The 25,504-nt window shown below is 29.3% G+C and overlaps 3 protein-coding genes across 3 annotated transcripts; 2 read left to right on the top strand and 1 right to left on the bottom strand.

Moving 5' to 3' along the window:
- Window positions 1–5,920: 5,920 nt before the first annotated feature.
- On the bottom strand, window positions 5,921–10,298 carry LOC109805748 (hydroxyacylglutathione hydrolase cytoplasmic). Its single transcript, XM_083063651.1, has 7 exons — window positions 10,140–10,298; window positions 9,936–10,058; window positions 9,679–9,840; window positions 8,064–8,142; window positions 7,734–7,847; window positions 6,519–6,695; window positions 5,921–6,264 (listed from the first exon to the last, which is right to left on the bottom strand). Exons 1-7 carry the CDS (start codon window positions 10,184–10,186, stop codon window positions 6,190–6,192), a joined length of 777 nt encoding a protein of 258 aa, XP_082919777.1. The 5' UTR covers window positions 10,187–10,298; the 3' UTR covers window positions 5,921–6,189.
- A 1,530-nt stretch (window positions 10,299–11,828) lies between these two features.
- LOC109818227 (large ribosomal subunit protein uL16) lies at window positions 11,829–13,556 on the top strand. The gene is made up of 4 exons (XM_020383660.3): window positions 11,829–11,983; window positions 12,455–12,956; window positions 13,082–13,163; window positions 13,366–13,556. Exons 1-4 carry the CDS (start codon window positions 11,974–11,976, stop codon window positions 13,435–13,437), a joined length of 666 nt encoding a protein of 221 aa, XP_020239249.1. The 5' UTR covers window positions 11,829–11,973; the 3' UTR covers window positions 13,438–13,556.
- A 5,359-nt stretch (window positions 13,557–18,915) lies between these two features.
- On the top strand, window positions 18,916–23,482 carry RUL1 (Leucine-rich repeat protein kinase family protein). The gene is made up of 3 exons (XM_020355094.3): window positions 18,916–19,147; window positions 20,558–21,882; window positions 22,610–23,482. The coding sequence occupies exons 2-3, from the start codon at window positions 20,640–20,642 to the stop codon at window positions 23,230–23,232; spliced, it is 1,866 nt and encodes a 621-aa protein (XP_020210683.1). The 5' UTR covers window positions 18,916–19,147; window positions 20,558–20,639; the 3' UTR covers window positions 23,233–23,482.
- Window positions 23,483–25,504: the final 2,022 nt, after the last annotated feature.

The following is a 25,504-nucleotide window of genomic DNA, read 5'->3' as shown; positions in this document are numbered from 1 at the left end:
TTTTGAAACTGATGTAAGATAGAATAACTTTGAAAATGTATAGATTTCTACACTAATTTTTAAATTGATGTAAAATATGCATATTTACATCAATTCTAATTGAAAACTAATGTAAATATACTTACATTTTTACATTTAATTACAAAAATATTATCGTATTTTATTTTTATATTATTTTTATTTAAATTGATATAGAGAATACTTCACTAATTTCTTAGTAAACCAAAATAGAATACTCAATATTTACATTATTTTTTCTTTAAATGAATGTAAATATGCCTTACATTTTATACTTAATTAAAAAATGTCATCACGTTTTACTTCTACATCATTTTTATTAAAATCCATGTAAAATTAACAACATAACAATACTTTTCTAATAATAAATTTACTTTATAAGATTAAAACATCATATTTAATCATACCAAAACATAAAACAATAATTAACATGTATATAAAAACATCATATTTAATCATACCAAAACATAAAATTATAATTAACATATACATGTGGATGACCTTCTTAAACTCAAGATTAAAAGTTGTCAAATAAATCAGTTGACTTAATTCATCTCAAATTTATAATAACTCATCACTCATTTTGTGGTTCAACTTGATGTGACCAAACCAAATATATATATATATATATATATATATATATATATATATATATAAACTTATAAACTTTACAACTATCATAAAAAAAAAAATACACACGAATCTCTCAAAGAGTACTTTACTCGTAACAACATAATCCATGTGCATGGCCCCCAACACACCCTTGCACCCCACTTTCTATTTTATATATACTCATTTCTTTTACATTTTAATACAATTATTTTTCAACCTTTAATATTAACATTACTACTAAAAATCAATAAAATAAATTAACTAACGACTGATTTTGGTGACAAAAAAGTTACTTTTATCTCACTAATTACTTTTACATAGTATTTTTTATCCCGTCATTTAATTACATACTATTGTGTGTTGATTATGATAATACATATGTTACAAGTCACTCCCAAGTTAATTTTGATCCGTTAACAGTTTATATATATTGATGGTATATATCTATTAAAGTCTTAATAATAATCATCTTAAAAATCACATATGTGACAAGGTTAATTTCTAATTAGTTGCAGTGTAAACTACAATGAGATTTAACTCGATTGGTTGAGCATGTATATGAATTATTGTAACTCTTTAGTAATAATTACCCTAAAAATTATATGAACCAAATTTATTTCCTAATTGATTGACAATATAAAATATTAACTAGTTAATGAAATTTAACCCGATTGATTAAACAGTGTATATGAACTATAATTTTTTATACTAAGTTTGATTCTTATAGATAAAAAAAAATGAAAAATATTTTACATTGAAAATGCATACATCCATTAATAGGCTCCCTATCTAATATTGCAGTTTCTGCCATCTAACTCCATAAGTTGGGATGCAAAGTTTATGTTCAAAGTTGTTTCCTGAGTGCTGAGCACAACTATTCCATAAGGTTGTGTTGGAAAGAAAGTAGCAAAAAGGGTAGAGATGTTTCCAAAGTGAAAGGAACGAAGAAGAGCTAAATTGAGTAGAATAATGATGTGAGATTGAAACGATAGGAGATGTGGGAGCAACCACATCTAGCACATGGCTAGCTTTCATCATGAAGATATGAAATTGCAAGAGTAAAGATGAAGCAGTGGGAGAAGTGTTAATGTTCAATTATAAAGTCGTTGAAGAAAGAAGGGGGTTTCATAGAAAAGGTGATGGCACGGACTGTAAAAGTTAGAGGCCATTATATACAAAAATATGAAAAGGAAAGATAGCCACAGCATATGATCTTCCACATTGCCATAGTGGGGAGAAGCAGCCACAACATTAATATGGACCACAGTAATAAAAGCAATTTGAATTTCTTAAACATGTGGATAGAGTTTGATTTTTCACCAGAAACTGTTAGAAGAGAAATCATATTTTTTAGTCCACAAAAAAAAAACAATTCGTTTCTTACTAGATATAAATTTCATAATTTTTTTGATGAATTGTATATATAGAGATGAGAGATTCATTTACTCTCAAAGTAAGTTTAGGTAGACTTACTTCATTCAATAAATCATGTCCTATATTAAATTTTAGTGATTCAACTGTTAAATTTAAAGTTATTAATATATAGATTAAGTTTATAAATTTTTAAAAAAATTTAAAAATTATTTGATATTTCGTTTTATTAATTTAAATTGATGGATAATCATAAAAATATTTTATTCATCAACATTATTTAAAGAGCATGACTAGATGATGAAAAAATTAACACTTTCTCTTTTCTTATTATTCTTTTACCTTTCTTCTTTATTAGGTTAAATTATTTATTTTTATCCGTAAGAAAAAAAATTAAACCTAATGAAAAAATTATTGAATTTATAAATAACAGCTAACAAAATTTTACTGTTCACATTAATATCAACTCTAAGAGGTTACATTGGTATATCCTCACTTTTTATGATTTCAGATAGCAATAATTTCGACATAATTAGTAACATTTTGTGGTTTTCTTAACTAAATTATTTAAAGTTTGAATCATTACTTTAATGAAATAAATTATAAATTGAAAGGAAAATATCACTTTATATTCCATTATAGTTTTTTATTAGAGTTTAATTATTATTTCTGATGATAAATACTTCATGAAAAAAAAAAAACTCTCTTATATACAAATAATTGAGAATATAAATATATATTGCATAGAAAAGTAGACACATACTTTTATTAAAAATGAATTACACTAATCAAATAACATAGTTTTAACGATTTTAAAAAAAAATCTCATTTTTCACATAATTTACTCTTATGCTATTACCTATGATTCAATTTACACTTCAATATACAAGGCTACGTAGTAAATTGAAGAAAAGATGTACACACAAATGAATTTACACAATTTTATTTCTTATAACATCTTCTAAATTTTATTTTTCTTTCTATTTTGGTCATTGATTCTCCTCACATCTCCTATATTACATATCATATTACACCTCCTAAACAATATATTTTTTTTCCTGAATGCTTCTTAATAAAAAATAAGTTAAAGAAATATTATTTCATTATTTTAAGCAGCAAATGTATCTCGTGTTAAAATATAAATTTTGCTTTAACAAAATCTGAGGATCAATTGTGCTTTTAGAACTTTGAACATGATACATAAAATAATAAGATTTCTTATCAATAGAATTGCAACCATAAATTTCAAAAATTACATATTTTTTTCTCGCTCTAATTAAAGCGTTTTATAGTATTATGTCTTTTATTTTGTTTATATAGTTTCGATTTTCGTTATATGTGATAAATTGTTTAATTTTTTAATTTGTTGGTTAAATTTAAAAATACAACTTACGTTAATTTATGTTTGACTTCCTTAAAGAAAATATTTGCTTCACACGCACGCACACATATATAGTATTAATTTGTGTTAAACGCGCGCGCGCGCACACACATATATATATATATATATATATTATTAATTTGTGTTAACTTTTATTCTAACTTTTACTTTTATTTCTTAAATATCTTGAGTTTTAATTTGTGTTAGATATTTTGTAAAAAAAAATGTTGCAAGTCTATTATCATATGTCCATTATATATTTGTGAATTTATTAATTGTGCACTATTAGTGTAAAACAATTTTATAATAATAGTGGATTAAAGATTATTATTAATGTAACTTTTAAAATAATTATTATAAAAATCAACAAACATTTTATATACAATGATTTGTAATTTATTAACATTTGTAAAATATTTTACACCATTAATACATAACTTTTTTTTTCTCTATGTTTATACTTCAGAATGAGTTAAAAATTCATTTAATATGATTTATAAATATAACATTTAAGGGGAAAAAAATAACCACGAGAGTGATATCACATTTCACATTTTAATTTGGATAAAAGGATACAAGAAGTAAATATTTTTCTTTTCGTTTCACATAATATGAAAGATTCACATAAATTTGGTACATGACAATAAAAAGAAGACAATAGAAAATTGATAAAATTGCAATTAACTATTTAACTTAAGTTTCATTTGAAAAGGTTTATACACAACTTATTTTTATTTATTTTATTTTATAAGTATTTATAAGAGTGTTTAAATAAACTTATAAAATACCTTTATAGATAACTCATAAAATATTTTGAATTTATTTTGATAAGTTGTTCAATATAGTTTATTACTTATCTTATGGGAGAATTTATTAAAAAAAACTCATGTTTGAATCACATAAACAACTTAAATAGTTTTTTTTTCATTCTTTCACTAAAATTCAGTTTTATAGTTTTTTTTTTCCATTACTTCCTCTCATAATATTTTTGTTTCTCTTTCTAAAAGTTTTTGTCTCTTTATTTCTTCTTCTTCTCCATTTCCCCCAAAATTCACATTCCCCTGTTATATAATAAAAAACCTCTTAACTTTTCTCTTTCCCTAAATTAGCACATTTGGAATAATTTTATTGTTGATATTTATACAATATTTTTTTTAATAGTTATTTTATAAAATATATAAAATTAATTTTTAATTTTTTAAATTTATTGTTCTAATTTTTAATAATGGTCATTATATAATTAATTTCTCATATTTTATTAATGATTTTATTTTTTATAAACTAAAATTAGGTGAATGGTGACTGGTAATTTTTTTTAATTTATAATATTATTGTGATGTATAATGTCATTTCTTATCATTATTTAGTTACTTTATATTTTTATCTTATTTTCAATTTAAATTTAATTTATAATTTTAAATTTTTAAATAAGATAATATCTTAGAAATGCTTAAATAATAATACAACCAAACATTTTAAAATTATACAAGTATTTATTAGCATGTATATTTAAATACAACAACTTATTAAATTTTAAATATTTATAATACAAATACTTATTACATAAGAACTTATTAAATAAGATCTTAAATAAATTGTTTATTCGCAAGCACCTTTATTTTCTCTTTATATGCATTTTCCTTTATTTATAAACATTTATATTTCTTTTCAAAGATTTTTTTTTGGTTCGTCCCTGGAATATCCACCGCCGATAGCGGTGACTAATTTCTTTTCAACGATTAATTAGTCTTTCACAATTTTCTATAATTATCATTATTCATATATGATATTTTAATCTTATAATTACTTATCATTCTTACTTTTCTCTCTTTTTTTAATTTCAATTTGATTCTCTTTATACTACTGAACAAAATTATTCTTTTTATAAATATATAGTAAATCAAATTAGTAGAAAAGATAAACTAGTTGAAGATGTACATTTAAAAGATTAAATAAAAAAATAGAAACATTAGCAAAATAAATAAACAAAAAAAGGATTAATGAATTAATTTTAGTTAAATAATCTAATTTAGTTACCCTAATTTTATTTTATCAAGATATTGCATATCAAAAGAATTGTCAAGTTGTCAAAGGTTTAAATATTAACCCTAAATATGAAATAAATTATGTTAAAAAAAAAATATTAACCTTGTGTGTGTTTACAATTTCCAAAAGAAATTAAATACCATTTTCAGTGATAGATACATCATACCAATATCATAGTTAATTTTTTTTTTTTTTGCAATAGATAAAGAAACTCAAAAATATTTTTCATAGATTATCAAAGGCATAAGAAATGCAATTTGTGGGTTATAAATATTATTGGTTGATTCTGAAGTTCCATGTCATTTCCGCCACTGATAAAGCCAGGCCATCGTTGTTTACACATCCAAAACCAATTATAAATAATAAAATTAAATAAAATAGCAAGCCACTTTTTTCTATCCTTTTTTTCATTATTCTCAGGATCACGGAAACAACAAAGAGAAATCGCACTGAAGTCCACAAGTAGGGAGAAAATTATTTTGCAAACAGAAATAGAAAGGAGAAAATAATTGATTTCAAGTTCACAAGTAAATGACATAAATGAAACAGACCATCTTGGTATTTGGATTAACCAACATAAATAAGCATATAAACGACAGTTCTAATCACAGTCCATAACTCCATGCCCTAACTTGATAAGCCTCTGACACTGTCATTCCAGTTTCAGGCAAATCAAAGTACTATCAAACTGTTGCAGCATCTACATAAAAGCCTTATTCATATGACTAGAACAGAAAAGGAAAATGATAATACTAGTTTCATTAGCCTCTCCAGTTGTCTTTCCTCTTCCTTATCTCTCCTAAAGCTTCAACAGGTGACTTGCAACCCACCCTCTCCTGAAAATATTTACAGTTCAAGAAAAATTTGAGGTTAAGCCTTGTGTCACTTTATGTTTTATCAAAAAAAATATGAAACACTGCCATAAATTGCAGCTTCTTTCAAGGTAACTTCGTCAGAATTTCAATTTGATTATTTAAAGCACCAATAAACTCCTGAAAGCATTACTATGCATATGTTATTCCTCCCCCACATCAATATGAAATCATCTGTTTGTGCAACACTTTGAAGTGGGGCTAAAGAGGTGACAAACCTGGAGCTCAGGTAGATCAACCCTCATAAAGGGATTGGTCTCTAGTTCATCATCAATGGTTGAGGGAATTGTTGCTTGGCCAGCTTGTCTCTGATTCTGAGCCCAGGCTAATTTTTGTTGTATCCTCAAATTGTCAGGCTCAAGTGTTAGAGCAAATTGCAAGTTCTTCACCGAGTACTGAAGAAAAAACAACTTCAAACACTTGCAGGCGATGGATGATATATAAGTGAAGAAAAGCACATAATAAATAAGTCACCAAGAATTTAGGCTTTTATAGAGTAAATAAAACAATCTAAAATTTCTCCTACCCTCACCTTCCATGTGCTCTATGCCTCAAAGCTGCATTTTTTTAATGTAATCTAGGTCATCAAGTTTGCATTTTACGCAGAAGTGCATGACCAATTCTATACAAATGAGCTTCTCATGAACAATCACTATGGATTATCAAAAGAAATCCACCTCTTCCCAGATCAGAACTTTACAACTGGGCAACTGGATCATAGATATTTCAAAACCAATTGTATCTTTTTTCAGCAAATGACAATCATACATGTGCTCTAAAAAAATGAAGGATTTCTGGATTTGTTTGCTTAAGGTTACTGTAACATACTGGCTCTTGACCAGAAATATAAGTTTCCATTCTAGGCACATTAATAGATAGACACAGACTCAAGCATAACTTCAGCACGAAATTTGTTACAGGAATTGTGAGATGGGTTCTGAGTTTTGAGTTCTTACTCGTGCAGCACTGATTGAAAATATAATCCTTGCATTTTTATACTATACAGTTTTTATATAATATTAGCAAGTGTGGAATGGCCCAATAAGCTTATTTTTTGACTGTCTACAACTTCACGACCAATAATTCCTAGGGTAGCACCACTAGCATCCTTAAAGTTCCACATTTTGTGGATTGACCCAAGATGGTAAAAGAATTCAGGGAGCACGCATAACATCTTCACAAACAAATAATATATGTATCTCCATCAATTGCAGAATGGATTGTAACTCAAATATTTGCACCATTACCCAATCCCTCTATCTCCATTAATTAAATTAGAAATGTTTAATTGGTAAAATCATACATGAACTAACTGTTGAAGCAGTTTTTTTTGGATCAATTCCATTCATTAGTTAAACTTATAAGATCGATCATCAATAACACTCCTCATAACAACTTTTTTCAGTATGGATGGAGACTTCACTATGATTTACCTCATGGCCACAGTATACTCGAGTTGGCTTTGGTAATGAACCTAATGTTACATTGAGCGACTGATACATCTGTTCTGCAGTTCCCTCGAAAAATTTCCCACAACTAGCAATAAACTGTAAACCAATAATAACACAATAAATCTAAAGATTTACAAGAAGAACCTCTTCAAAATTCATATATATGAAAGTTTTCAGAGAGAGAGAAAGGCAAAAATACAAGTCACATACCTTGACTTCAAGCACTTGGCACAACTTTAAGAATAAATTCATTATATGCTTTCTAAATAACTACTTTTTTCTGATATGAAAAAGATTGATCAATCATCTTACCAATGTATCTCCAGTAAACACAGCCGGATGCTCATCCTCTTTTCCAGTAACATAGTAACTTATGTGACCTTGTGTGTGGCTGAACAAGTCACAGGAATAGCTTATGTTAAAAAGAGAGATAAACATGTCTAGAGAAAGTGAAGTTGAATCAGCAAAGGTAAGGCGCTATCAAAAGAATGATAAATATCAACAACTAATAATATACCAACCAAAATTAATAGCATTGATAATAGCTGATAGGGCCAATGAAGCAAGGCTATGCCTTCTTGTTATCTTATTGCACAACACAGCACATCTATTTGGTTTTATCATCAGATAAACTGAGCTAAAAGTCTAAAACCTTTCAACAGAGGATGAGAACAATTGGCAGAACAAGTTCAGCAAGCAGTACACACAATTGATTATTCAATGCAAAACGTTTCTGCCTTTCTGGCAAGAGAAATACATTATAAAAATTATGGGTGGGGGTTAAAGACAAGCATTCTATTCACCCTGACCAGATTACAATTCTTGGCCTTCAAACATTATGCTTAGCACTAAGCAAGTTTATGACTTGATCAAATCTGTTCCAGCATAAGTTAGACTATTTCTTTCCTTTGATTCTTCTTTTGTAGATTAGACTAATTTTGATATACTTCTCTGTAAACACTTGGAGGAGAAAAAATATGAAAGGAAAATGAATTGAGTTCCTCCCATGAATTAAAATCAACTTATGCACCTCAACTTTTAAAGAAGTCCATAAATTGATCTTAAATTAGAGTTTAATGATCATGCACCGTCAGTATTTCGACCAATCAAAACACATTGTTAGTATGACTTTTAAGAAAATTGTTGCGGGTTGCATCAATTGTCCCGTGGCGGAGGCTAGGTGGGCCAAGTCACTGTCGAATCATGGCGCTTGGGCTGCTGCGCTTTTAAGTAAAAAGAGTTGCGCCCTGACTATCAACTATAGCTTTTGGCCTAGTGGTAAGCGCTCGATCCAACAATTGGTATCAGAGCCAAGGTCATGAGTTCGATACCCAGCGGGGCAATTGCTGAGGGGGAGATTGTTGCGGGTTACATCAATTGTCCCGTGGCGGAGGCTAAGTGGGCCAAGTCACTGTCGAATCATGGCGCTTGGGCTGCTGCGCTCTTAAGCGCTCGATCCAACAAAAACTATTATAAAAGTTAACAAGCTTGATATAAATAATGGTTGGGGTTATTTCATGATATTTGTCTGAGGGGATATTTTACGAGAGTTATTATTATAAGGTTATTACACAAACATACTCCACAATGATGAGATATTGTCCGCTTTGGGCCTTAGTCCTCACGGTTTTGTTTTTGGTCATTATTCAAAAAGCCTCTCATCATTGAAGTATGTTCATGTTATATAAGTTGCTATTTTTTGTCTTATTTTATCAATGTGGGACTTGTTTGTATCCCATCAGTAATTGAATGATTGCGTAAACTACACATTGTCGGTGCATAGTCTTTTTTCTCTATAAATTATGGTAGAAGCTCTTTCATATTAACTTAAATCATTTTGTCTACTTACTTTAGTCTCTTAAAGGTGATTATTGGTGCAGTAATTGGAAAGAGATGAGCTAGCTTAGCATAGCATGGCATAGCATACCAAGGTGTGTGAAGGGCCAAAATGGTGACGTCAGCTCCAAGAGACACCTTATCACCGTTTTCAACTTTGTGAGTGCAACCCTTGACATTATCAATGGAGCCGCCATAGACCTTGATTCCAGGCACCAGCTGCTTTATCTTCTCGTTCCCACCAGCATGATCCCTGCCACATATAAAAAGAAACATCATAGTCAACATGTCAGAAATAGGATAAAAAGAAATAAAAAAAGGTTGTTTTGTTTGGAGTAGTGGTAGTACCAGTGATGGTGGGTGGTGAGGACGAGTTTGAGAGTGAGGCCATGCGAGTTTGCAGCTTCGAGAAGCTTCTCCGGTTCGACGGGGTCCACCGCCGCGGCTTCCTTGGTGCTCTCGTCCACGATCCTGCACCGTTCAGATTGAATTGATTCAGAAAGTGAGGGAAATGAGAAAACATGTTTGGATTAATGGAGGGGTGTTGGTTACAGATAGGAATAATTGTCTTCGAGACACGGTATGTGGTGGATTTTCATCTTTCTCCTTTCGATTCAAACCAGAAACCCAATTTCTTTTGCTCTCGACTTCACCACCATCCACACACCCTTATACTATATTCCGCAAATTACTTTTCATACATTTTTTATCTTCCATTTCAATTTCATGGAGATAAAACTTAGTAATAGGGTCATCGGTTTTTATTTCAATAATTTTCTTTTAGAGTGATATTGCTTTTAAATAATTATTTTTGACTATATGTTTTGAGAATATCTTGTTAAGAGAAGTAATGTCTATTTTGATACACTAAAAAAAATTATCTTTCTTAGTTGAGTTGAACAAGATGAGAGATGAACCACAATGTTTTAAACATTTTATTCTCAGATTGATTTTTACTTATAAAAAAAAACTATTTTTGTTGTTTTATGTTTTGAAAATATCAATGTTTTTAAAATTTGACTGATTGTTGAATTAATCTAAATATTAGTTTAAGATTCAACGATTTATCATGATTAAATTATTAAATTAATATTAATAAAATTATTATTATTATTATTATTAATTTAAAATATTATTTAATAAATATAATTTTATAATTTTATAACTCTAAAAATTAAAATAACATATTACTTATAAATTTTTAATATTTAATGTAATCTTAAGTGAAATAGTTTATGTTTAAAAATTTGTATTCTAAAAACAAGTTTATTTTAATTATAAACCAAGTTAATACTAAAATTTAGTATACTTTTCTTCATCTAGTGCAAAAGTTACTTAAGGTTTATTTTAATTCAAATTGTGTTTTTTTTAAATTAATTTAAATGAAATAGATTATGATTAAAATTGATTTTAGTGTCTTGTGATTTATTTTTAGACATATTTATTCTAAAAGTAAGTTAGTAGTGAATTACTACATAATAATTTTTTATTCAACTCAAAATGTTTAATTTCTCTGCAGTCGCATAAAAGTATTAGTTAATGTGCTTCTAAGTAAACTTTCACATTGGTAAAAAATAAAAATAAAAATTCACATGTTTAGTTTCATGTTAAATTCTTAATTTTTGTGTCAAATAAAAGTTTTTATACTGAATTTTACTGTTAATTTCTTAAAAGTTTTATTGTCAAAGGATAATCTTTGATGCTTCTTATAGCGGCGGAAACTTGGTTTCTTAGGACGGGTTAGGCTGTGTGCTGGCCTGGGTTTTCTGTTTATTTTTTTTTTCTTTTTATTATTTCTTGTAACTAAAAATAATTTTCTTTTAAATAGATGTTGAACAACTTTTTATATTGTTTGTTTCTTAAAAATTCTTTTTTAGTTTTAAAGAAACTCAGTATTCAGACCATTAGGGTTAGTCTAGTGGTTGGGTAAAAAAGAATTGGGGTAGTCAGAAGCATGCAAATTTAGGTTTAATCTTCATTGCGACTATCTTTGTAATATTTTTTATCTTTATAAAAAAAAATATATTCACTATTCATTTATGTTTTTTTAATTTATAAAAACTTTTTTTTTCTCTTTAAAAAAACTTTTTTTTTTATCTTACAGTGTTTCAAAAAAAATTATCCAAATATATCATTTATAAATCTGGATTTGTTCAGCTTTTAAAGTTCATAACGAAATGTTATGCCATTTTTTTTTATTTATAAAAAATGTATTAGTGATCACGGGCAACTGGACCCTGTGGACCATTTGGGCCCAAAACAAAGCCCGTCTCTTAAACAGGTAAAGCCCCAAGCAGGTGCCACTATATAAATAACTCGTTCTAGGGTTTGTTTCCGCGTTTACAGCCTCAACCCTAACGCGTGCAGAGCAGAGACAGACGCAGCCATGGGGCGGAGTAAGTTCTAAGCACCTTTCCTTTTCGCAAGATTTCGTTCATTCGTTTCGATTTCATATATCTGTTATGTTGAAATCCGCTATAGCTTTATTGAGTTCTTAGCTGAATTTACCGTGTTCTGATGCTCGAAAATTGGTTTTTTTCCCCCCTTCTTTTTAGTTTGAATTTAATAGGTTTCAGAATATCAAATATTAGATATGGTTTATTTTAGGTGTTGTTTTGTGGTTACTGGTAGTTCAATGTAAAGCTAGGTGATTAATTTTGTTCGTCAATCACTCATTGAGTCATTTTATGTTGTGCTCGAAGTTATATTCTGTGCTGTGAATTTTTTTTTTATTGGTATTCATTATGGGTTCCTTTTTAATGAATGCTATTGCATGAAATTGTTGTCTCATGTTTTGGAAAAATTGGTCCAGTTTTTTTTTTATGTGTTATTGATGTGCTTGTACATGTGGATGGTTATTTATTTAGGACCTGCAAGGTGTTATAGGCAAATTAAGAACAAGCCATACCCCAAGTCACGTTTCTGCCGTGGTGTTCCTGATCCCAAGATCAGAATTTATGATGTTGGAATGAAGAAGAAAGGTGTTGATGAGTTCCCTTTCTGCGTCCATCTGGTCAGTTGGGAGAAGGAAAATGTTTCAAGTGAGGCACTGGAAGCTGCTAGGATTGCTTGCAACAAGTACATGGCCAAGTTTGCCGGAAAGGATGCTTTCCACTTGAGAGTGAGGGTGCACCCATTCCATGTTCTTAGGATCAACAAGATGCTTTCTTGTGCTGGAGCTGATAGGCTTCAGACTGGAATGAGAGGAGCTTTTGGAAAGCCACAGGGTACTTGTGCCAGGGTGGCCATTGGGCAGGTCCTTCTTTCAGTCCGTTGCAAGGACAGCAACAGCCATCATGCACAGGAGGCCCTCCGCCGTGCCAAGTTCAAGTTCCCTGGTCGTCAAAAGATTATTGTTAGCAGGAAATGGTATGTGTGTTTGTTTTATTGGCACTAAAACCTGAATCAATTATAGATTTGCACTGTATAGTTTCATAGGCTGAGTTTTATTCTATGTTTAACTCTGGTTATTGTTGTTTGAAATGTTTGCTCAGGGGCTTCACCAAGTTTAGCCGTTCTGATTACCTCAAGTTCAAGTCAGAGAACAGAATTTTGCCTGATGGCGTGAATGCCAAGGTAATGTGAAGCTGCATATGAAAACAATTTCAAGTTTAAATGTTTAATTATTGGTTGTTAACATGGAAGCTGGGAATGCATTGGATCATGTTTCTGAATGAAATTTGTCTCGTGTATTAAATTGGGAATTTTCTTTAGTTATTTTGATGGTGTATAATTGGTTTTGAACTTACAAGTTCTTTATTTTTTTGGCGTTCTGCAGCTTCTTGGGTGCCATGGACCTTTGGCCAACCGCCAACCTGGAAGAGCCTTTTTGAACACTGCTACTGCTTAGTTCGTCAGTTAATTGGAAATATTAGACCTTTTGATCACATTAGTTTTTCAAGAGTGAATTTGAGTTTGTTATTGTGTCAGTACATTGCATTAAACTAAGTTAATTTCTGTTTTTGCGCACCTCTTAATTTGTGTTATTTTAATGTTGTGATTTTCTACTTCTCTTTTTAATCACTTGATACTCGGTTTTCTGACAGCGATTATTTGGTCACGGTACGTTGGCTTGTTTTTATTTTTATTTTTTATTTTTTTATTTTAAATTTATTATTATTATGAATTTTTAACGAGATTGATAACACTCGCCTTGAATGGATTTTCTTACTCTATATTCATGATTGATGTTCTCATTGAGTGAATGAATATGGTTTTTAGAGCATTGCAGATAGTTGTGTAACCCCTAATCATCTTTCTCGTCTTTGTATCATGGTGAGACTAGGTCATATATGAAGCTGTTCATTTTTCCTGATGACAAATAAACGATTTTCAGCATGTTGCTTATATTCTATGCGTAATTGCTCCTGTACGTCTTCCTTGTTCCAATTAATCTAATCAAAGTGCTTTAGTTATCCTTTTAAATAGACGTTGAGAAAAATGGTGTAAAGCTGTCAATTATTTAGACAAATAATTGATTATGTAGATAATTGGTTATGGTCATAAACTTTTCACGAATAATTGAATATACAACGAAATACGTCATATTGGCCTATTCTTTTTTAACGCATCCGGGTATTTGCTCATGTGTAAATTTTTATGCACTTTTATGTTATATTACATTTTCTTTTTACCCGTCGAGTTACATCTCTTATTAAGTTCACTTCTCTTTCTTTTATTGTCTGATTTTCATTCCTCATTGCAGTTATCATCAAAAAGAAAGATACTATTTTTTTTCACATAACTTGAAATTTTATAACCCATTTTGCTCGCAAATTTTTCTACAATTCTATCTTCTATTACATTTATTCTCTTATCATTTATATAACATTTTCCTACTCTATTCAATTCACTTTTCATTTTATTCTTTATTGTTTAATTCCTATCTTATTTTGTAATTGGTAGAGATGAAAGTGATTACCTTTTCATTCTCTTTTTTCACTATTCTCAATTTTTTCCTAACATAATTTGGCATTTAATTGATATCATATTTAGAGTGAGAAGAAGAAAAACTAAATAGAGGAATATTACCCTTCTGGTATGAAATTGAGCTTTAGTTGTTTTGCTTCAATGTCCACTAGATTGATATATGAAGAGTGGGAAGTCAATAAAGTTTTTAAAATCGTAGACAAAGAAGATACAAGGATAAGTGTTTCAATTTTTTTCTTTGATTTGTGGAACATGAATTCTAAATTATTTGTTAATACAAAATAATTAATTTTGCAGGAGAATTGATGGAAATAAAAATTATTAATGTTCCCTTCAAAAAAAAAAAAAATTATTAATGTTGGAATAGATGTGTTGATTATCACATTAAAAATGTCAATTTCAATGTATGATTATGAATGATATTAAATATGAACTATGAAAAAGGATTTAACTTCAATAGTTTTAAAATAAGGGTGATGAGTCTAACTTAATCTTACAAAATCAACTTATAAGGTGATACTTGTTTCTTATATAATTTTAATTGTTTTATTTCTTGTAAATATAAGATTTGAGTTTTTCATAATATATTTTTTTCCGTCTAACACTATTAGATTTGTTACGTGAATAAATAATGAGTGATACTTATTAATGATCTCGGATTATAGAACTTAATTTTTTTTGCAATACACCCTGTACTATTGACTTAGTGCGTAAATCAATGGTGAATGATCATTTTAAAATAGATTTAAATAGTTTTAATATCATTTTAGAATAAGGGTTATGAATTTAACTCAATCATATAACACCAACTTATAAGATGAGAGTTATCATTCACTAATATACTCTTTAATTGACTTATCTTTAGTTGAGAGACTTATGTTTTCTTTTCTTTCTAAAATGTCTTCTCACGTTCAATACTATTAGACTTAGTATGTGAATAAATGGAGGTTAATCCTTTTTAATGATTTAGGTAGGTCAAATTTAAAATTTTCCCAATATAAAAGAAATGTTTGGCCAAATATGAATGATACTCAAATACTTTATTTGTTTAGTAGAAAAATAGTATACAAGGCTAGAAATATTATCAAATGTCAACTTAAAATCAAATGTTATTATGTTTATTGTATTTATTTTTCAAAAAAATTAAATTTCTTTTTGTATAACTTTTATCAAAAAGATGTATGTTCCAAAAACTCGTGTCTTGCCTCCCATGTGTTCATTATTTGTATGATTTATTTTTTATTAAAATATTTGATACATCATTTGATCTCTAAATTTTTTTTAAATTTTCAATTAGGTACTTAAGCCAAAAAAGTTTATAATTAAGTTTTTCATTTTTTCATAATTTTGTAATGTAGTTTATGGAGTTGGAAATTTATTTATAATCTGTAAAATTTTATAAAATATTATTTATATCATCATAAATGCACAATTACATTAGATCACAATTTTATGCTATCATGCATATGTATCAAGTTTGAATTCATATCTATAAAATTGCTCATAATCTCTCTAATCATAGTTATTATAGAATAATAAGAATTTTTAATGAAAAAAAATTAAAATATGATATGTGTGTGTGTCAAGTAAGTTTGAATGTGTGTCAAGTTTGAATTCATATCTATAAAATTTGCTCATAATCTCTCTAATCATAATTATTATAGAGAATAATAAGAATTTTTAATGAAAAAAGAATTAAAATATGATATGTGTGTGTGTGTCAAGTTTGAATTCATATCTATAAAATTTGCTCATAATCTCTCTAATCATAATTATTATAGAATAATAAGAATTTTTAATGAAAAAGAATTAAAATATGATATGCGTGTGTGTGTCTGTGTATGTGTGTGTCTCTGTGTGTCTCTGTGTGCCTGTTTGTGTTTGTGTGTGTCTGTGTGTGTGCAGGGACGGATGCATTCATATCACTGTGGGGGCAGTTGCCCCCACTAAAATTTTACACTTATTTATTTATATATATATTATTTACTTTTTATAATATATATATAAATAAATTATATTTTAATTTATTACAAAAAAATTGTTAAATAATGACACACATTTTATAGAGATATAATACTTATTACTAAAGTTGTTTTTACATATATTACAGATATAATATATGTTGAAATATTATTAAAAAAGTGTAAATATAAACTATAATAATACTTTTTGTAAATGATTATATGTAACATTTTTTGCAATGATTATTTTTATATCTAATATGTTAAAATATATTAATATTGAATTTATATTTTATTTTATCGTGTATTTTTTTTTTTTATGACAAAATTGTCTTAACTTTTTATTATTATTATTATTATGATAATATACTTTATTTTTTTAGTGAAAAATTTATTACTTCTTTATTCATTAAAGATGTCATAATTTAATTTACAAATATAGGTTATTTTTCAATTTTTATTTTAATTTTTAATTCTTTTGATTTTGTATATGTACATTATGTGTTGGTAGAAGAGGATCCAAATTAAGAAGAATGAGAGTAATTATCACACAAAATTTTTATTTTTTACTTAAACATATTTAATAAAAAAAATAGGCATTTTTCTCATAATACTTTTGTTTTAAATGAATGTAAAAATTTAGAAAATATACAAAATAAAATAAATAATAATTATATTATCTTTATCTTAATAATTTATACCGTTTTGTTCCTATAAAATTAAATAAATCACTAAAAGTCACAATATTACACTTAAATATAATATTAGATAGAGAAAAAAATGAACAATTGTCACTCTACTTATGAGAAAATTTTAATTTATAAAAAAATAGGTATATTAAATTTTTATCACAAAAATATACTTTTTAAAAAATTATTATATTTTTAATAAAAAATTATAAAATATTTTATTGCCCCCACATAACAATTTTTCTGGATCCGTCACTTTGTGTGTGTGTGTCACAAAAATATACTTTTTAAAAAATTATTATATTTTTAATAAAAAATTATAAAATATTTTATTACCCCCACATAACAATTTTTCTGGATCCGTCACTCTATTATATTTTTAATAAAAAATTATAAAATATTTTATTACCCCCACATAACAATTTTTCTGGATCCGTCACTCTGTCTGTGTGTGTGGATCCGTCACTCTGTGTGTGTGTGTGTGTGTGTTTGTCTGTTTGTGTGTGTGTCTGTCTGTGTGTGTATGTCTGTGTGTGTGTATGTTTTACTTTGTTTATGTATTCTCACTTAAATTTTAGTTAGAGTATGTTAGAGAGTTATAAATAAAGGTTGTCTTAAAATATCCTTAATTTAATATATAGATTTAAAGTCAATTCTAATTAATTACATTCCTCATTAATTTAATTATCTAATTAATTACATTCCTCATTAATTTAATTATTGTTGTGGGTATGATTTATTTAGTGGAAGATCTTCATTATATGTGAAAATTCATCATATTAGTGATCAACACATCGTTAAACTTAAAACAAATCTTAAATGGAGTTTTTTTTTATAAATTAATAATAATATCTTTTAATAAAAATATAAAAATATTTTAGATGTAGATCTTGAATAAAATAAATTATATTTATATATTTTTTGGAGATGTTTCTTTTGGAATAAACTTTTAAGAATATAAAAGTGACTTTTTTGAATTATAGACTTCAAAAAAATTATATAAATATTAATGTAAAATAATTTTGTTTTTGAAGAGAGTCCAAAGTAAGAAATTTATTGATTTCATAATCATAATACTGCAAGTAAAATTAATCTTTTAACTCATTGGATTGGACTAGGAATATCCTTGACAGAGAAAAAAATTGTTTGGAAGAACATGTCACTATCACATTCACACCTAACACAAAATAATATACTATTATTGTGAGCAAAGAGGTTCCGTCACAAGCTATGAGATTTGGCATCACAAGTTTAATTATGAATTCAGTCTTTTCTTCCTTACATATACGAATATAGATATTTTATTTAGCCATATTGCCATGCCAACAACTTCAATTTTCAAAATCAAATCAAATCATATTGAATACTCACCTTATTTATGCTAGAAATCAAACGTTAAGTTCTGGTCGTTATAGGGTCCATTCTCAAAGACATGCCAGCTAATTTAATTTATGACTTGCTTCTTTATTTCAAACGTTTAGACTTAGCCTAATGCAAGCCATGCTCTTTTTCCTTTTACGTTGAGCTAATTTCAACAGCAAAAGGTGGACATTAATGTGATTGTTAAATAGATAGAAGGTTTTGTAGGTAAGCTCCCTCATTAATGCTGTCATTCTAGATTTGTAATTAAGTAGGAAAATTATTTTGGTATTTTTGCCTTTCATCAATAGACAATCTAGCTGTGTGTGAATATCTTGGTGTGACCAACTCCTAAGTGCTTACTTTAATTTAACCTCTTTATTTATTCCTTAGTTTCATCTCATATATTGCGTGCTCAAAAAGTATAGTTTATCTTTATCACTGTTGCCCGTTGCACACCATTTAATTTGAATTTGATCCTCATTAAATGGCAAGTGGGAAATTTTGAACTACATAATACTTCTCCTCTCTTGTTGAACTGGATTATGTCTTCTACTACTCATTTATGTGAAGTGATCATGTTTCATTCTGTTTTTGGTATCTCACTGAATTTCATTCTAAGGTAATTTCTCTCCATTCCTCTGAATTCCAAATCTTTAACACTTGTATTACTAACTTATGTTGTTTAAGTTAATATACCAATTGTCCATGATTAAGTGTGTGTTTGTAACCAAATCCTGAATGTGGATCATCACTCTTTCTCTACATTCAACGGAAACAACAAATAGTAGTTTCTTCATTAATTGATATGATTTTTGCTTGGATGTGAATTGCAAACGGTAATCCAAACATGCCCTAAGGATTGGAAAATAAGGCATTTCTACCTCTTCTGCTCATAGTTGAGTCATCATACTTGTTTTTGTAACCTGATCTCATGCTTTTATTCACAAATCTGCATATACAATATTTTTGTCTATATTTGCTAGAAATGATCCATATATCTATGAAAAGCTTTTGTTGTTGTATACTTCTAGCAATGAGAGTTATTCTAGTATATGTTATGTCTTCTGATTCTTGCTCACCTAACTGTATTATTTGTTTAATTTTTTTGGTAACGTTTTCAAGTTGAATGATGTTTTGTTTGCTCATATTGGAGGAATCAGCAAGTTTTAGTTAAAATATTGATTTATGTAATGATTGTTTTGAGTGTGAAAATTTTGACCCATCTACATCTCTTTTGATTATCCTTTGTCTCCAAAAATTGTCTCAATCCGGTTACAAAGACAAAATGGTTTTCAATATTTGAAGAATAAAGATGAACTTTTTAGAGTGTGCATTGACCATGTATGGTGACAAAAACTAGAAATTAAAACTCATGATTTACAACATCATTTTAAATCAAGAGATTGCAGCCTACTTTTTAACAATGAATGCTTTTTCTTTATAAAGTACAAAAGAGAGTCAAACTTTACTTTTTCCTTCTTTTTTTTTTTCAGTCCTGTTTTTCTTGGATTCTGCCTTCCTTTTTCCCTCTCTTCATCTTGGTTGTTTTGAAACATGTAAGAACTGGTTTCATGCGGGAATTTCTTTATTCTCAGTAAAAAATGCACTTTAGTCCCCCATTAACTAAAGTCCACAGTGAAGCCTTTGGCCTTCTCTCTTTAGTAGAGTTCGGATAAACAACAAATATTGAAATATGGAACTTTCTTCGACCGATTTATTTGAATGAATTTACCAACAGAAAACATTCTCACACTAAAATTCAAGTTCTCCAAGAAAGGAATTGATTCAAACTTATTTGACTTGATTTCTGACCATTTTCCAAATCCAATCTGTAAACTAATCTAAACCACTATTTGATGTTTAAGTTTTGCACCACTTTCCATGTGACACATCATTGTTTTTAGACTAAACTGATGCATACTCAAATGACTCCATGTCTTCAAACAAAAAAAGTAGTTCATTATGACTTCGAACATTTTTATCTTTCTTAGCTATATGTTAGCTAACACTTTACCATTATCTTCCAAAGCTGAACCAAGCAAGGATGAAGAGCAGCTAAGGTCAGAACTTGGAACTACCACTTGCCTCAACTTCACACCAAACAAGCACCAATGAAGTTCCAATTCCAAGCTGTTCCATTTGTTCTACTAAGCGTCATAGTGTCTCTCTTTGGCCTCATTGTAGCTGACTTGAACTCTGACAGACAAGCTCTCCTTGAGTTCTTTTCCAACGTACCACATTCCCCAAGGTTAAACTGGAGTGAGTCTACCCCAATTTGCTCTTCATGGGCTGGTGTGACTTGCAACCAAAATGGAACTAGTGTCATTGGCATCCATCTTCCAGGGGCAGGATTCAAGGGCTCCATTCCAAATAACAGCCTAGGAAAACTAGATTCCCTTAAAATCCTGAGCCTTCACACCAATGGCCTTAGAGGAAACCTTCCTTCTGATATCCTCTCCATTCCTTCACTCCAATATGTCAACCTGCAGCAGAATAACTTCTCAGGCCTAATACCTTCCTCTATCTCCCCTAAACTCGTAGCATTGGATATTTCCTTTAACAACTTCTCAGGAGTTATCCCTGACTTCAACCTTCCAAGTCTAAAGTATTTGAATTTGAGCTATAACAACTTGAATGGCTCAATTCCACATTCCATCAAGAATTTTTCATATACTTCTTTTGTTGGAAACTCTCATTTGTGTGGACCACCTCTCAGTAATTGTTCTGAAGTCCTCCCTCCATCTCCTTCTCCTTCTCATTCTCCCTCTCCTTCTCCTGTTTATCAACCACTCTCTCCTACAACTCCCCAAAATGGAAGAGCTACCACTTCAAAGAGTTACTTTGGCCTAGCTTCTATACTTGCTCTAGCAATTGGGGGCTGTGCCTTCCTCTCTCTCATAGTTTTGGTGATCTATGTATGCTGTTTGAAGAGGAACAAGACTCAAAGCAGTGGCATACTGAAAGGAAAGGCACCTTGTGCTAGAAAGGCTGAGGTTTCAAAGAGTTTTGGGAGTGGAGTGCAAGAGGCTGAAAAGAACAAGTTGTTCTTCTTTGAAGGTTGCTCTTATAGCTTTGACCTTGAAGATTTGTTAAAGGCTTCAGCTGAAGTTCTTGGAAAGGGGAGCTATGGAACTACATATAGGGCTGCTTTGGAGGATGGAACAACAGTGGTGGTTAAAAGGATAAGGGACGTTCTGGTTGGAAAGAGGGAGTTTGAGCAACAGATGGAGGTTGTAGGAAGAATTGGTAGGCACCCTAATGTCATACCCCTTCGAGCTTCTTACTATTCCAAAGATGAGAAACTTCTAGTCTATGACTACATGCCAGGAGGCAGCTTGTTTTCCATGTTGCATGGTACGTTTTACATTGATGCATTGTCTTTTACTGCTCTACATAAATCTATGCACCAACCTTTTCTATTGATCAAGAGAATGGATAAAATGTTTTCCTTTCTTCACCATTCTTCAACTGCATTATGTTTATCTAGCTACTCGGTGCAAGTAAACCAAAAGCAAAATCTGAAGTCAATATTTATGCATATTATTACATTGACTAAATGATAAAGTAGCATGTTTTATGACTTCTACATGAGAGTCTTAGTTATAATTAAACTAGGATAAATCAGCTTAAGTTAGAGTCAATCACCATTAAAGATTGTTTGGCAGTAATTTTATGGATGAGAAATGCTGGTGACATTTTCTCTAATACTCTTTTGCTAAGACTCTTAATATTGGTTGAAAATAAAAGAATTTAATGAATTCTACCACTAAATCAAGAGAGAAACTCGTAAAATGAGATGCAAAACTCAAAACTTGTGATTTCAAATAAATTTCAGCCAATAATAGATAGAGTATTAATAAAAAAAGTGTTAGAGTGATTGTCGTTGGCATTTTTCTTTAATAGATTAGGCAAGATAGTGAACAAAATCTGCTATCCTTTGTTCTTCATTTTACAGCTGCATTATGTTGTTTATGTAGCAATAAATAATTCATGAAACTAGATGACACATAAATATTCTATTGTCAATTGTAACAAAGCTAAATCTTTGCCTAATTCTTCTATCCTTCCCAAACAACAATAGGAAACAGAGGCATGGGAAGAGCCTCATTAGACTGGGATTCAAGAATGAAGATTGCACTTGGAGCTGCAAAGGGAATTGCTTCCATTCACAATGATCACATGGGCTCAAAACTCACTCATGGCAACATTAAGTCCTCCAATGTGCTCATAACTGAAGAACATGATGGCTGCATCACTGATGTTGGACTTACTCCTCTGATGAGCACACAATCAACCATGTCAAGAGCCAATGGCTACCGTGCTCCGGAAGTAACCGAGTTCCGGAAAATCACTCAGAAGTCTGACGTTTACAGCTTTGGGGTGCTCCTACTTGAACTTCTCACTGGCAAGACTCCACTAGGATATCCTGTCTATGAGGACATGGTTGATCTTCCAAGGTGGGTGAGGTCTGTGGTTAGAGAAGAATGGACAGCTGAAGTTTTTGATGAGGAACTGCTTAGAGGGCCATATTTTGAAGAGGAAATGGTGCAGATGCTGCAGATTGCACTGGCATGTGTGGCAAAGGTGGCAGATAATAGACCAACAATGGATGAAGCAGTTAGGAACATAGAGGAAATTAGGCTTCCTGAATTGAAGAACCGTAACACATCATCTGAGTCTGAATCTAATGTACAAACCCCATGATGATTTTGTATATGTATACTTGCCATGCCATGCACTAGTTATTTTCTGTACAATGCAAGGAATAACCTTGTTGTGTCTCTAGCTAGAGTATTGAAGTTATGATAACTGTATTGTATCATTGAATGCTCAGATGACGTAGTAGTTTCTTATTCCCCAGATTTAGCAAGAAATATAGTGTACTGTCAAGTGAATGATCATTGTAGTGGTAGATATTTTAAAACCTTGCAGTACAGGATAACTCATTTGGCTATTTTGCACGGTTTTTTATTCTCACGTTATTCCAAATAAGAAATATTGAAAATACTTGTTTGAGATCTTTATAAATACCCCAAAACAAAGTATATAAGTGTTGATAATTCTCATTTTAGAAATCGGGTTTGTAGTATTGAATTTATCCAAACTCACATTTTAAAAGACAATAGGACTCCATCCACCTACAGGTATGGTATATGTCGGGATTAGATCCAATTGGGCTACACTTAGGAATGTGATGTTACCCCTTTGGCAATACAAAATAGAAAGATTTTATTGGAAAAAAAAGTATTTATTACATAAGAATAATTAGAAGCATTTAATAAGATACACTTAACACTCCTTAAACATGACGACCCTATAAGCAAAGCCTGAATAGAAATCTCGGGGTCCATATATGTCAGCTTGAAATGTAAACTTCTACTGATTGCATGTTCATGGCTTGTGTTGTTTCACCACTGCAACATGCAGCCTTTATATTGAAGTAAAAACCTCTAAGGGTAACAAAACAACCCATGACTGATCCACGGAACCAAAAAGTGAACAAGCCTAAAAGCATATTATTGTTACTATAATTTTATTTACTCATAAAGTATGTTATGGTTGTTCTGCCACACGATGGATGGTGACATAAAGCCAACATTGATGATATCAGGGTTAGCCTTAGTCAAATTCCATATATCTAGCTAAGGAGTTTGTAGTCGATATATGGTAAAGAGGAAAGTGTTACAATTGAACCATATTTCTTTCTTCAAATAAATTATAGATGAAAACAAACATTCCTGAGATCAAATTATATATAAAAATAAATATTATTCTTACTCAACTTGAATATAATTATCTTTAATTAAAAATATCTATAGTTTAGACAAAAAATATAAATATTAACAAAATTTTAAATATATTATTATTTTTTAAAGATAAATCATAGACATATAATAATTATTAATCATATAATAATTTGTTATGTTTGAAGGAGAATTTTTATTTTATATTTGCTTATAATCTTTGATAGAAATTAGTTATTACTCGTTAAAATACTTCATATTGATAGTATGGTAAAAAAAAAAAAAAATATACCATATAATTTATTTTAAAAACATGTTTGATTAAAATTTTCCCCAATAATTATAAAAAAATGAATAAGTACCCCTTAGGTATGGGTGCTTTTAGTCAGCATAATTTGTAATTCAATAGACATACTCAAATCTTCAAAACATTGAGTGTGATGTTGATAATCCTCAAGACCAATGTGCTCGGAACTCCAAAGTAATTAAATCGAAGAAAATCGATAAACACAATTCTTGTTTCTAACTAACTAATGATTTGTTCTACAAAAGTACAACCTCATTGAAAATAAAGACAAAAATTCTGCTGAATGGGAGGTCAGTCATCCTAGAAAGAAGGATCCAAGTATCTTGAAGAGTATTCTAATCACTTTTGTTTTCTCCACTTATCTATTTTTAAAAGGGAAAAATGATAATTAGACTATTAAACCTGTCCAACATTAACTAGTTTAATTTGAATTCTTCCTTAATTTGAATTGATCATTTAGTTTAATCACAGTTTAATTACAAAATAACTAGATTAATTGTGATTCCATCATCTCTCTACAAGTTTTTTTTATATATAAAATTCTCTCTAGCAGCTTAAAAAATAGTAGTTTATTATTAAAAAAAAATTATCCAAACATTTCTAAAATTTCAATAAATACTTTTTAATAAAAAAAATGCTCAACACTCATTATGCTTTTCCTCCTTTGTTCTTCACGTTTGTAATTAATTTACACTATTTCCACCATTGCTATCATCAATAATAATGAATAGAATACGATAATAACCAAAATTCTCGTTAAGGACATGCATAACCAGACTTTATGGTCGGGAATTCTGTCCATTTTTTTCCTTAATATTTTTTTAGTAAACCTTCGATATCATCCCTAAAGTATTTTTTTTTCCCACTTACTAATTTTATGTTGGGAACAATACGAAGTATTTGAGAAAGGAAGAAGATATTGGAT

The sequence above is a fragment of the Cajanus cajan genome, chromosome 9 (assembly GCF_000230855.2).
Source record: "Cajanus cajan strain Asha chromosome 9, NIPB_CcT2T_4, whole genome shotgun sequence".
Classification (NCBI taxonomy): domain Eukaryota; kingdom Viridiplantae; phylum Streptophyta; class Magnoliopsida; order Fabales; family Fabaceae; genus Cajanus; species Cajanus cajan.
This window is presented reverse-complemented; position numbering and strand designations above follow the sequence as displayed.

What these genes read in the sequence shown, in the direction of transcription:
- LOC109818227 (XM_020383660.3), top strand. An exon ending in ATTATTGTTAGCAGGAAATG is followed by an intron (nt 12,957 to 13,081) that starts GTATGTGTGTTT and finishes ATGTTTGCTCAG; the next exon opens with GGGCTTCACCAAGTTTAGCC. An exon ending in CTGATGGCGTGAATGCCAAG is followed by an intron (nt 13,164 to 13,365) that starts GTAATGTGAAGC and finishes GGCGTTCTGCAG; the next exon opens with CTTCTTGGGTGCCATGGACC.
- LOC109805748 (XM_083063651.1), bottom strand. Translation starts at nt 10,186, where the DNA reads ATGAAAATCCACCACATACCGTGTCTCGAAGACAATTATTCCTATCT. An exon ending in TGTTTACTGGAGATACATTG is followed by an intron (nt 7,848 to 8,063) that starts GTAAGATGATTG and finishes ATTGGTTTACAG; the next exon opens with TTTATTGCTAGTTGTGGGAA. An exon ending in TTGATCTACCTGAGCTCCAG is followed by an intron (nt 6,265 to 6,518) that starts GTTTGTCACCTC and finishes AAATATTTTCAG; the next exon opens with GAGAGGGTGGGTTGCAAGTC.
- RUL1 (XM_020355094.3), top strand. Translation starts at nt 20,640, where the DNA reads ATGAAGTTCCAATTCCAAGCTGTTCCATTTGTTCTACTAAGCGTCATA. An exon ending in CTTGTTTTCCATGTTGCATG is followed by an intron (nt 21,883 to 22,609) that starts GTACGTTTTACA and finishes AAACAACAATAG; the next exon opens with GAAACAGAGGCATGGGAAGA.